Source organism: Mixophyes fleayi, chromosome 10 (assembly GCF_038048845.1).
Source record: "Mixophyes fleayi isolate aMixFle1 chromosome 10, aMixFle1.hap1, whole genome shotgun sequence".
Taxonomy (NCBI): Eukaryota; Metazoa; Chordata; class Amphibia; order Anura; family Limnodynastidae; genus Mixophyes; species Mixophyes fleayi.
Window position 1 is genome coordinate 18,964,060 of NC_134411.1, and position 13,523 is coordinate 18,977,582.

General features: G+C 40.7%; 1 protein-coding gene across 1 annotated transcript in view; it reads left to right on the plus strand.

Annotated features, from left to right (window-relative positions):
- The window catches only part of ANO3 (anoctamin 3), a 235,083-nt gene that overhangs the window by 110,007 nt on the left and 111,553 nt on the right, over nt 1–13,523 (plus strand). Inside the window, exon 5 of the mRNA XM_075187478.1 lies at nt 12,860–13,018. Within this exon, the coding sequence (XP_075043579.1) occupies nt 12,860–13,018 (159 nt within the window). The remainder of the gene's footprint in view (nt 1–12,859; nt 13,019–13,523) is intronic.

A 13,523-nucleotide genomic window follows, 5' to 3' on the forward strand; every position in this document is an offset into this window, starting at 1 on the left:
ATAAATGGGATTGTTATAGAGTGCAAAATTGTAGCAAAAAACATTGAGATTCCAACAGAGTTCTTAACCAGTCACCACTTACCTAATCAGCCTGATGTTGAAAAGCACTATAGGGTCAACGTTTTCTATGTAGTCACAGGGGTATATTTACTAAACTGCGGGTTTGAAAAAGTGGAGATGTTGCCTATAGCAACCAATCAGATTCTAGTTATCTTTTATTTAGCACATTCTACAAAATGACAGCTAGAATCTGATTGGCTGATATAGGCAACATCCCCGTTTTTTCAAACCCGCAGTTTAGTAAATCTAGGCCACAGAATCCATTCTGTCTGGTCTTAATCGTCAATTTACTTCATCAAAGTAATTTGTAGCTTGTTTAAGATACTTTGGAAGTTCAACAAAATGCGCATTGAAGACCTGTGCTCTGCAGCTGAAAACTTTCAGCAACAATACAAGAAAGATATTGCCCAAGATTTCAGTGACAAACTAACTTTTCCCGAAGCTAGTTTATAGAAATCAAGCTAGAACTAGGACTTTCCGGGGTGTTTCCCAACATCACAATTTCTTTACACATTTTGCTCAGTCTGCCAAGGATAAACTTTTACTACATTAGAGCTTAAGACCTGGGGCCATCTAAGTACCTGCGAGCTCATAAGGCTCTATAGGAAAGTTGGCTGCTAAAGGTGAAGACCTCTATTCCATCAGTTCTAAAAGTTTATCCTGATAACCGTAGCTCTAATAGACACTGCTCAAGATTTCAGTGACACGCTAATTTTCCTGAAGTGAATTTATAGTATAAATTTTAAGTTGGAAAGCAAGCCAAAGTAACTTCTTACAGAAATCCTACAACTAGGACTTGGGTGTTTCCCAACATGACAATTGCTTTGCACATTTTCCTCAGTGTGCCAGCATCTGTTGCTTCTGGTGAACGTTCAGTGTGCTGAATAATGTAAAAAACTATCATCACTCAATTATGGAGCAAGAGCGAATAGGCTGGTCATGCTCAATATTAAATGTGACGGTGCACGAAACTGGGATTCTTCCAAGTTGATTGCTGCATTTGCAGAACAAAAATCTAGAAAAGCACTTCTAATCTCAAATATCCAATGATCCAGTACATCAGTATAGGTATACAGTATTTCGTTGTAAATCTTAATAAAGTTAAGCATTAAAATCAATTTAAAATACATTTTTTATGTTTTTTTTATTTTTTAAGAACAAGGGGTGGAGGAGCCTCTTAATTTCATCATCATTTATTTATATAGCACCACTAATTCCGCAGCGCTGTACAGAGAACTCACTCACATCAATGCCTGCCCCTTTGGAGCTTACAGTCTAAATTCCTTACTATAGACACACAGAGGGAGAGACTAGGGTCAATTTTGAATGCAGCCAATTAACCTACCAGTATGTTTTTTGGAGTGTGGGAGGAAACTGGAGCATCTGGAGGAAACCCACGCAAACACTGGGAGAACATACAAACTCCACACAGATAAAGCCATGGTCGGGTATCGAACTCATGGCCCCAGTGCTGTGAGGCAGAAGTGCTAACCACTAGGCCACTGTGTTGCCCAATTTGTGTTTCCCCGGGCCTCTATGAACCTCTGAAGGGGCCTACTCAAAGATACTGGTGCCATCACCTGGCACATACTGAACCCAAGGGCCAGCCAGCATTAAATGAGAGAAAGTGGGCCAGAATGAACTATGGCATCCTCTCATATATGTTTATGGCTAAATTTACAGGTGTGTGACTTTATTCTTCATCTGAATTTTTTTTTTTTAAGTATGTAACAAAAAAATTATACTGAAACTCCCATTATTTTTTCCAACAAGCAGGGTATAATTAAAATCTATCGCAAGCATTTCAGTCTGTACCTCATTATTTCAGAGAGCCGTCCAGCAGAATGTCTTTAGGGATCAGTACGTCTTTCTGTCCAGTACCTTTGTCTTTCGCCAGCCACAGTTCTGGGTCAATTGAAGCCCCAATGCATGGGATGAAACTGGGACATAATGGGAGCATATTTCTAAAGTCACATTGAGCTTTGGGGACTTGAATCTTATTTTATATTGATACGGGAAGAGCCATTCTCAGTGTGATTGCTGAACGCTGTATTTTATGTTCATATTGAAGTGCTAAGAGATCTCTTGGTATAAAGATAATGTTCTTCAACCTCCTACAGTTTCAAGTGTCCACCCGGTGCAAATAATTACTTTGTCAAGACGTAAGTCTCTCAGGACTGACTTCCATTCTCATTATAACAATTATGTGTTCTGTCAGGTGAGGGTCCCAAATAAAATATTAAATGTGAGGCCCCCAGATAAATATTACACTGAGATATAGGAAGGTAAATGACTTACCCTCAGATAAAAACATTTGCTCAATTAGCCCAGAGGGAGGAAATTAGATGCGGCAGACACTCTGTCAGAAAGCTAACTTAACATGTGCAGATCACAGCCATGTATTGCCTTGATCCTGCATGCCATTTCCTACTTAGGGGGGTATTCAATTGTTAGCGAGTTTTTTTCCCCCGCCACATTAAAAAAAAAAAAAAAAATCTCCCGAGGGTTTTTGACGCCAATAACGACCGTTTTAAGTTAGCGCAGCGTCAAAACTCGTGCAATTCAGTTGAAAAAGAGGGAACGCTGCCCCCACGCGCTTAAAGTTGTGTTTGCGAGATTTTAGGGGAGTGAAGGGGAGTTTTAACGCGGTCATGTATAACACAAAAAAAGGTTTTGCATACATTTCAATACATTAGATTGCATTACACAATGATAATATCTACATTACAGTATTTTCTTTAGCATATTTTTTAATTGAACTATTTTTTTTACCATACAATCATCTATACCATGTCAAAACACATTACTACATTCATATTTGTACCAAAAACATACATAAATATAATTAATTAGTGATTTTATTTTTTTGTTATTATTACACAAGTTAAGCATTAGTGATAAACTTAAGTTTAACTTTTTTTCCATATTTTTACATGATTTCAAATACTTTTCAGAGGTTTTTTATTTTTAACACACCCCAAGGAGGTGCGAAATAAAACAGCATATTTTCCTGTTTTACCCGCCGCTTTAAAATACAATTGAATAGCTTTTAATGCGGCTGCCTCTTGCAAGAGGACCGTTTCATGAAAAAAAATGTAGCGTTAAAAATGGAATTGAATTGCGGGTAAAGTTAACCCTCTCGAAAATGATAAAAAATAGCGTTAAAATGACTTAACGTGGTCAAAAAAAAAACTTGCTGACAATTGTATACCCCCCTTACAGTAGACTTCCTTTCAGTAGGTAGTGTGAAAGCAGAGTACCCCCCTAGGTGAGAACCTTGTAGGCAAGTGCAAAACATGAAGCCTATCTATGCAGGTATATAGAAATATCACCATCAAAGAACATGCCTACATATTTCATATTTTGGGAAATCAGTGTGCCACTCTGTACTCAGGGGCAAAAACTGCACAAGGGTTGTGAAGTATAAATACCATCTTTACAGGGGAACCGCAGTAGTCACCTGTCTTTTGGAATGGTATTTGGAATTTTTGTAATTCCATCATATTAAATGTGTAAATGTGCGGGAGGTTATGCCCGGGGTATTGAAGGGGGAGGTATGTACCTGGGATATATCAAAGAAAGATAAGAAGTGTCAAAACTTTTGGAATATTTTTGAGCAAACCATAGTTGACACCCAGGGGACATTTCCTCCCCACATCACCATATACACTAGCCCTCTGAATGCCATCCCATTTCAGTTTGCTTAAAAAGCCTGTGTGTAGGGGCAGATTGTCAGCTTTTGGGGTCTCAGTCTAATTGAAGGATTATCCATCTCTTCTGCCTGTTCCAGGAATACAGATTTTAATGCATAAGTTTATTCACTGTAATTTCATCCCATTTGATTTTATAACTGTTATGCATATATTAATTGTATATCAATTGTTATCTGTTTTTATGTCCAAATGCCCTGTACCTTTGTATATTAAATCTAAAATGTAATAAGTTTTGTCCTTGATGCACTAACAAATCCATTAGCCTTTTATGAAGAATATTGCTTGACCATGTTAACCCTTTGAATGCTGGTGTGTTATTTGTGAATGCATTTGCCAGCGTGTACCTTTGTGTAACAGAGTCTTGAAGTGTTAACCCTTTGTTTTCTGGTTTGTGCATTACCAACTTGTGTGTAACAAGGAGCATTGTGTGCCAGTTTTGGGGTCCTATTGCCCTTATTTAATAAGTGGTGGCAGAACCTAAGTGTGTTGGGGATTGTGAGCTCTGCTTGGAAGCGATTCAGCAGATCTATAACCTGTGTGATAGGTGAGTGAAAGATTTGGAGTCGTGGGTAACCCCATACAGTAAACACCCAAAGTCAGGAACGCTGGGAGCTTGTTCATGACAGATTGGTGGCATAGCTGTGGAATAGTTTAATTTCATAATGTATTAAGTTTGGAGTTTAAGCAATTAACCCTTGCACTTAAGAACTATTGTAACCTTGCAATGATTACAACAGTTTTACAAGGACAAAGCTCAGGGCTTATTTTTTTTTAAAAGACATAAGTGCAAAACAGTTTTTCCTTTCCCTTGCTTTCTTTTCTATCTTTTATTTTGCAGCGTGACTGACGAGATAGCTGCTGCATATAAATGCATGTCAAAGGATGCACTGATTGTGCAATGTGAGGAAAAAGGAATTCCCAGCAGTAGCAAAAGCAAGTAGCAATTGTTGGAAGCCCTCTTGCAGAGGGATCAGAGCCACGTTGGAGACTTGTCTCATGGGGGACCCAGCCAGGTTTCAGAAAATGGCCTGATTGTGGATATTGCACCAAATACTGAACTGTTACCTTCTGATGACTCTAACAGTTCAATTGTGGATACTGTTATGGATGTTTATTTACACATTGCTATAAAATATTTGTGGCCAGCGGACATTGAATCTAAAATGCAGCTTATACAGCAGCACCAGGAGAAAGAAGCTGCTGAACGCCAGTCTGCAGAGAAACACGCTGCCATGGAGGCTGCAGAGAGGCCAAGTCAAGCGGCAAGCAGAAAGAGAAGCTGTAGAACGAGGGGAAGAAAGGAGATACTAGCTGGAGCTTGCCGAACTTCAAAGCCGGAGAGGCTGGTATCAGCAGACACCATCCAGAGAATTTACCTGTCCTGGAGAAAGATGAGGATTTGAACACTTTTCTGTGAGGACTTGAAAAATCCTGCCGACCATATGGACTGCCCAAAGATTAGTGGGCACAGTATTTGACCCCTGGTCTGAGAGGTAAAGCCTTAGAGGCCTTTGCAGACCTTGCCTTGAGATAGACAGAGAATATTAGGCTATCAAAGTGCCCCATTGCAGAGTTTTAACATCACCCTGAGGCTCCCAGACGAAAGTTCAGGGATTTAAAACGCAGTGCCTCTGATACTTATTCAGGACCTGTGGACCAACTGTCTGTTTCATTGAAACCATGGATTGGGGGGTTAAAGATTACCACCTTTTATGCTCTGAAAGGTTTAATGTTCTACGAGCAGTTTCTCACTTTGTGCCAAGCTGTTGTGAAAGAATGGGTTGTGGATCGGGACCCAGCATCTCCTGCAGAAGCAGCTAGACTGGCTGACAAGTATACTGTCATTCGGGCACCTGCAGTCAGAAGATGATTCAACACTGTCCACCTCAGCACCTTCATCTGCTGGTTCTTCTTCTTCTTTTGTGAGAGTGGGGGCAAAGCCTGTTTTGGGAGATACCTGTCAGTGTTTTGTGTGCAACCACATTGGGCACATCAGTACTTCCTGTTTAGAAAAGAAGAGCACTACATCCTCCTCAGGGGGCGTATCTTCCCTGCATTCTTCCCCAGCCGTCCTGTGTGTTGCTGAACCCCAAGGGAGCCAGAAGGACAACCTGCAATCAATTACTGTTGGTGACAAGATTAAGAGACATGGGGCTGATGTTACGCTGGTACGTTCCGAACTGGTGGTGTCAGGGAAAATTTATTTCTGTGCAAGGGGTGGTTGGAATTCACCTTTCCGTGCCAAAAGCAAAGATTTATCTTGAATGGGGTGCTGGAAGGGGTCTAAGAGAAGTAGGGGTATCAGACAATATCCGACAATATCCCTGCAAATGTGTTACTGGGGGACTGATTTAGACAAGATGCTATATCAATATGTCTCCACTGATGATGTTGTTGACTCTGCTGAGAGTACCCATGTTTTTTCCCAGGTGCCAGGATGTGACATTCAAAATGTAGGCTCAATTGTACTGCAAATGTGTAAACTATTTGTATCCAAGAAGGTAGAGATAGGTGGCAATGTTACTGCAAATGTTATCATGGATACTGGTGTAGATAAGATGCTTGCCAAAAAGTGGGTAGAAGATACTGTGGTTAATTCTGCTGTGTTAGAGCAATCTTTTACCCAGGTAATGTGTTCAGAGGATAGGGTACATTGTAAATGGAAGGGAGTGCAGAGTGAATCTGTATGTTTCTCTGTGCCAGAAGCAGCATTCAGCAGGGGTGTAGCGGATGTGGGGGAGGCATATAGACATGACCAATGGGAAGTAGCGGGTGGGAGTAGTCATTACATTTTCATTGCAACATGTAGTCAGAATGTTCCAAGATCTCAATATGAGTTCTGAACATTCACCTGACAGGCGGGTCATTTGCAAATCCACACTCTCTTAGCTGTCTATCGGCCCAGAGGGGATAGCTGAGGATTCCAAAAATCCTGTTATTCTACATCTCCATATAGCTAAGTCTCCGGGGAGGGGGGGTGTTCATTCACATAGGCCCTCAGAGGTAACTCAAACAGGATTAGCCATGAGACGTTCCCAACTGAGTAACCCACGTATTAGCCCTGTACATACCATAGGAGGTGGGGAAGGTATAGGGTGTCCCAATGACAGCAATTTTGTAACTAGGAGTTAGGGCAGAGTGGAAATAGGTATTCTGCTGTGCCAGAATTAAGGGGTTCTCACTAAGATGAGTTTTTGGGAGAGGGAGGTGTTCTCTCAGGCAGCTCCCACAAGAAGACTCAGTCACTGAGCGACACAGAGAGTGTAGCTGAGGGGCCTAGCAACCTTCCTACTGTACATCCTCACATAGAAGTGAGCCAGTAGTCCCAGTCCACTTTTCATTCAGGCTCTAACCTGGGGAACATGAAAATTAGAGACAAAATGTACTCTCTGACAAGATGGTACATGAGAACATAACGCAGGCCCAGGTGAGCCAGAGGCAGTGGTATGAACCTACTGCCAGGAAGAGCATTTACAAAGTGGGTAAGAGGGGTGGGTATTAACAGCTCAGACCCAGAATAAACTCCTGGCTGCATGGGAAGGCCCATATCTCATACATCAACACCTAATGAGGTCCACAATGTGGTCACTATAGATCATGTCAGGAAGATAAATATGTTTTTTCATGTTAACCTGTTAAAGGTTCATTGTGACTGGGATGCTTTTGCCCTATCAGTCTGTAGTTTGCCAGAAGAGGGGAAGAGGGACTTGTCAGTGGAGCTAGTAGCTGCAGCGCCATGGATAGGACCCATTGAGAAAGCAAAGTTTAGCCCACAGTTATTGAAGGACCAAATGTTCCTGCTGAGTGAGGTATTTAACCCTTTCTTAACCCCTCTCACCGGAAAACCTGTTAAGATCCAGCAGGCAGTTATCCAAGTGGACCTGGGGGGGTTCTCCCCTAAGGAGAAGCTATTAGAGATGGGCTTATGCAATGAGGTGAGGGTCCCCCACCTCCAGAGGTCTTGTGGAGTCCATGTCTTGATGGGTCAGATTTGTTTTTGTGGCACGAGGAGGACCTATTAGGCAGATGGTTGTTATGTTGTTTCTGAGTTCTGTATAGCCAAAGGGGGAGGTATTACACTTCCATGCCCAATCCTGGCTTAGGATGTCAGCAGGGCCGGTTGAAGTGGGACTGGGCAACCCTGACATCCATTCCCCTCAGCACCCTCAACTTAATGCATGTCCTCTCAACTGCTGATACCCCCCCCCCCCCCCCCCACACACACACACACACACTGATACAGAGGAGCAGCCAGCAGCATCATAACACAAGGTAGGAAGTGCACAGGGCATACTCAGTGAATGTGAACTCAGGATTAACGAGGTCCAATGTATCTTACCTGGCTTTCCTGGCTGAAGGCAGGATGCAGGGCAACATATTCCAGAGTAAAGAGTTTGTTGACCAGAGATATATCTAGGTCCCAGAGCATAATCGGAGGCCGGATCATCTGAGGTTATTCCATCATAAATAAATCCACACAGGGGACGTCACACTTACCTTATCCACATGGGTTTTCAGTGGACTTGTTTGTTCTTGTTCATGCCTGGCTCACCCTATGTGTTCAGTTTGGCCCTTCATACCTCTCTCCCTTTTAATTTAATTTCATATAACCAAGTTAATAAGTTGTTTTGCTATTTAGTGTTATTGGACTTTCTGCTGCCTTGTGATGGAAACTTATGTTAAAGTTGTTTTAACCTAAAGGGAAATTTTAGCCAACATATAACAAGTTTAAAAACAGCAGTGTGTGCTTCATTTCCACTTCCCTTACTTAGTTAATGTAATAGAACTTTACGTGTAGCCAGGATTAGGTTTTTTTAACATTGTTGCAACAATGTTGTAGCTCTCTCCAAAGCAGTTAACTCTTCAGGATGTGTCACACGGGTGAATAAAACCGTAGAAAAGTTCAGCATTCGTAAGAACTCCCCTTGTGACTGTAAAGTGAAGGGTAAACACCCTTACCCCATCATATGAGAGCACTCTTCCATACATTGTTTCAGAGTCCATTCGCTCTTGTGGAAGGAGTTCTCCACCTTGACTTCAGTGTGTCAGCGCTGGACTGATTTAATGCTTGTCAATGCTAGCACTAGTGTTTAAACCAGCAGTGTGACACAACCTTTAGTGGTGCAGACAATGAGGAAAACTTAAACGTAGATATTCACGGAAACAGCAGCAGAGAATAGAAACGTTTGCAGACTCACATTATCAGTTGGGAAGCATGAATATAAAAAATTGAATAAACAGCTGTTATAATTACATAAATAATCAGACAGTTTGGTGCGCACATTTTGTACAGCCTTTTACCAGTTGATAATAATGTTTTCTTTCTTTCACATATCATTGCTACATGGGCGAATTGCTCGTTAAACTAGATCGCTGTGCATGACTTGATAATTAATTGAACATTTTAGCTGTGAAATGGTAGCTGACAGTGTACGTGTCCTAAGCTGTGGTTCAGGCTTTTATACAGGTGTCTAATGGCCACAAACTGCTTACAGCTCCTTTCATGTTACAGGCAGCACTTTCCAAAGGTGATGAAACAACCATTCACTGGAGAAGAATACAGTTCCTGCAATGGTTTATTTAAATAAGTAACAGGGTCGCAGAATTGGAAAGCAAGTCAGGAAAACGTACAATGATAACAATGAAGGTCAATCTCTTGGAAATAATTAGTCTGGTTCAGCTAGAAGATATTCCACAGTCATTACCACACAGAAAGGGCATAAAGTAGAATGAACCAAGAACCTTAAAATTCTGTAATAGGAAAAGGATTTATGGCTCAGAACGGGCAAAGGAACAGAAGTGTTTTGTGTCTTGGTTTAACACATAACAAAATATTGCTGGTTACTGAAAAATATATTATATAATAATAGAAAACTTTAACTAAAATGGTAAAGTCCTTTGCATATTATATAAGTGAAATATCTAAATGTTTCCCAGCATACGTTCTCATCTAACCATCAGATAGCAAATGCTTGCATCACTCTGGGTCAGTCAAAAGCATACGCAGAAAAGAAATAGCACAAATTGCAAATTGATAGATTCATCTTTATCTGTGCCCTACCTCCCAAATAATCATACCTCCACAAATATAAACCAGTTAAAACTTGTTGTTGGCTGCAGAAAATTACATGATAATGCATAACGATGGGGTTGTTTGGAGCTTCAGCTGTTGAGACCCAGTGAATGTAACTGTCATTGATGTTCATCAATCATTGATGTCAACTGTTATTGCTGTTACCATCTATGTTCCTACTTTGGTGATCTCTGCTGTCTCCATGGTGACTGCAACTGCTGGAGAACATTGGGGACAAGTGTTCCGGAACTGTTTCCAGTGGCAAACATGATGATTAAAAAAAACAATGGGCTACACACAGCTACTCCAAGCTGGTGTAAACTACATGAGTGTCCATGCAGCACAAAAAGAACAGCCTTCCTTAGAACCAGAAGGGGAGGGATGGTCAGCTAAGATAAATGATGAAGGACTGTCATGGTTGCCAGCAGCTGATGGTTTTAAGATTTCTATAATGACTGATTTGTGTTTCATGTCTCATACTGTCTCTCCTCTTTCCAACTACCACACCACCAACTACGACACCACCAGTAGATGCACAGAAATGCCTGTCACAAATGGTTGCTTTATTGTTGGTGGCTGATATTTCTGCTCCCTTCCAATACCTACAAACACTTTCCCCACCAGCAGCTACTTGCTATTCTGCTATTTATGTATAAAGTTTCCCCCCTTTTAGATTGTAAGTTTACTTGGGCAAGGACATCTTTACCTTTCATGTCATTGTAACACCCCCATTCATCTGCCCCTCCCCTTAGATTGTAAGCTCTAACGAGCAGGGCCCTCTTCCCTTGTGTCCTCCTTTACCAGCGACTTGCCAATGCCTTCCCTCCTCTTCTCAATCAAGTATATTGACTTTATTGGGTACAGGTTCGGCTTGTGCTGTTTTACTGCCTTTCCCCCCCCCCCTCTTTTCATGCCTCATGTTTTCGTGAGAGGTTCTATCCCTTCTTCCTCCTCAGTGCTGGTTATGCTAACCCTTGTCAGAATGTTGTTCGGCCCATATTGTAGTCCATTGCCTGTATTGCTATTGAACTGTTTTCCCTTTATTGTGTTGTACTATTTTGCCTTGTAATGTATTATTGTATACTATCTGTACCTCATTAGGGACCACATGTGCCATCTTATAAATAAAAGACTAATAATAATAATTGTAATTTGTACTTGTCTTGATTCTCTTAATGTACTGCACTGCATAATATGTAATGCTTTATAAATAAAGAATAATAATAACATTTTCCCTTTAAGGCTGCACCATTAACTAGTAAAATATTTTACTAAATTGTCCCTGCCCCTAACTGGGCCATGCAGCTGTTTTTCCTGGTGTTCCTCCATTCTACTTAAAAATAATGAAGGGGGTGGGCTTGGCAGGACGGCCAATCAGAAATTGCAGCTTGTGGTTGGTCCTTCCGCTCAAACCCCCCCTCTATCGCCATTTAAAAGTGGTCAATGAAATTGATTTGCCAGTTCTGTAGCACAACCAGCCCCAGAAAAAAATGGGTGCTTGTAGTAACCTCTGGAGCTCTGGCAAGAGAGAGGGGTATCTGAGTAAAATCTTTTCCTAGGTGATACTTCAGCTTTCACATGTAAAAACGGAGGGTCAACAAATATATATATTTGCCCTCCTTTCACTCCCTGTTGCGGTTTTCTTCCCCTCAACTCATGGTAATATATTGCAATTAAAAGGCTTAAAATCATTTGTTCGACAAAAAGAAAACACTTGTAACATTAACAGATTTATATGTAAAAGTTCCCGAAATGTTGAGTAGCACAGAGACGCTTTTTATCCCTCTAGTAACCACCACTCTGCTCTTCTGCATGGGTTCCAGCTCCTGTGAAATAATGACCTTCAGCAGGTTAAAAAATAGGAAGTATGATGTACATAAAGTTCTCCCAATAACCAGCGGCCTTATAACAATTACCCTAATCTAATTAGTTCTTGAAACTTTGTTTTATCTTTTCTAATTGAGTTAGGAATGTTTCCATTTAGGATTTGTGATCTTCTTATTACTTTTATAAAAACTATTTCTAATGTAATACACACGAGTAGCAATCCTACCTGGTCGGAGCTACATGATCAGCATGCAGTTTGGTCGCACATGTTCAGTAGGTGGTTAAATTGGATGAAATGTTCCAGTTTAGTGCAAGGGTTGAATGGCTGGATCCAGAGGCAGAACTAGAGAGCTGTGGGCCCCAGTGCAAGCAAGCACGGAGGAGGGAACCGGGGCCCATAATCGTCATGGGTCCCACTACACAGATGGTAGTTCCACCACTGGCTAGATCTCCTCTGGCATCCCTAGTTCATATTAGAGTATTCAGAGGATGACTACCCAATGTGTCTGATTGTGGGTCAGTCAATTTAGATTGGAGTATTATCAGGCATTGCTGGTATATTGGAGCCCACACACACTTCAATATCGGGACAGTAGCCCAATGTCACAGCCAATATTGCAGTGTGTGTGGCTAGCTTACCACTCTGTTGGCTATTTTGCTAACATTGTTCATATCTGCACTAAAGCCATAGCAATCAATCATTTGCTTTAACTGTCTAACCTGCAAAAGCTCATTGCTGATTCATTGGTATGGTTTTAGTGCAAATTTGCACCTTTGATCAAATTCATTAAGTAACACTCTGTAAAATGCAGACTAGGCTTATTACTTAGTTGACATTTTAAAGTTGTAACTGGTTTTTATTCAAGGGCTCCTGGAATTCTCTGTCTACTTCTGGAATTCTACGGGTCATTTTAACCTGCATTATCACTTAAAGTCCTTCAAACCATTAACCGGAACCACTGTAGAGAAATCATTGTTTCAGTAAATCTTAAGTTGTACATGTTGGTGTTGAATGTTCCACAGATTGTTGACTGTATGTTATATTCATGTTGCTAGATACAAACATACTAGTGTTGCTTTAACCCTTCAATGGCAAAGTTGAGATTCAATAACTTCAATTATTGTTTCCTGTTGGTGCCTCCTTCCTGAAAACATTAACTGTTCACCTTTCTTTTTAATCCTCTAGAATGAAATGAATTCTGTTGCTTCCCTTGGCCTGTTTTTTAAAGATGGCATAAAACGTATCGATTATATTTTGGTATATAAGAAGTCCAGTCCACAGATCGAGAAGCGCAGTACCTTTGAGAAGAACCTGAGAGCCGAAGGGTTAATGTTGGAAAGAGAAGTGAGTGTGTTGTAATTCAAATTTCTGCATGGATCTATTTTCTCTCATCACTATTATTTTGATACCACTGGTTGTGCCTTAAATTAAAATATTAATGGGACAGCTGTGCGCCTGCTTTTAGTCTTTAACATTAAATCAATTTCAGCTGACTAAGTTTCCCCCAGCCAGTGTGATGGATGTTTTATAATCGCCAGACTGTGTCTGCAGTGTAATATCTAGAAGCACTTTGCTTTAACTAACATGAATGCAAAGCAATTCTTTTTTTTGTGTTTAATTTGTTGTTGTTCTTTGTATTATTTGCTTTAATTTACAAATGTATTTATCTGTTAAAACAGCAAAAAATGTCTTTATAGGAAAGTGGCTTTTCTAACATTGTCAAATTTACTGATAAATGTCATAATACGAAGATGGATATCTTTGTGGAAGGTTCTGCTCCTTAGACAGTAATCGGTTCCTGGCCTACGTCCAGTTCTGAACTAGCATCTATGCTGCATTCTTAATAAAG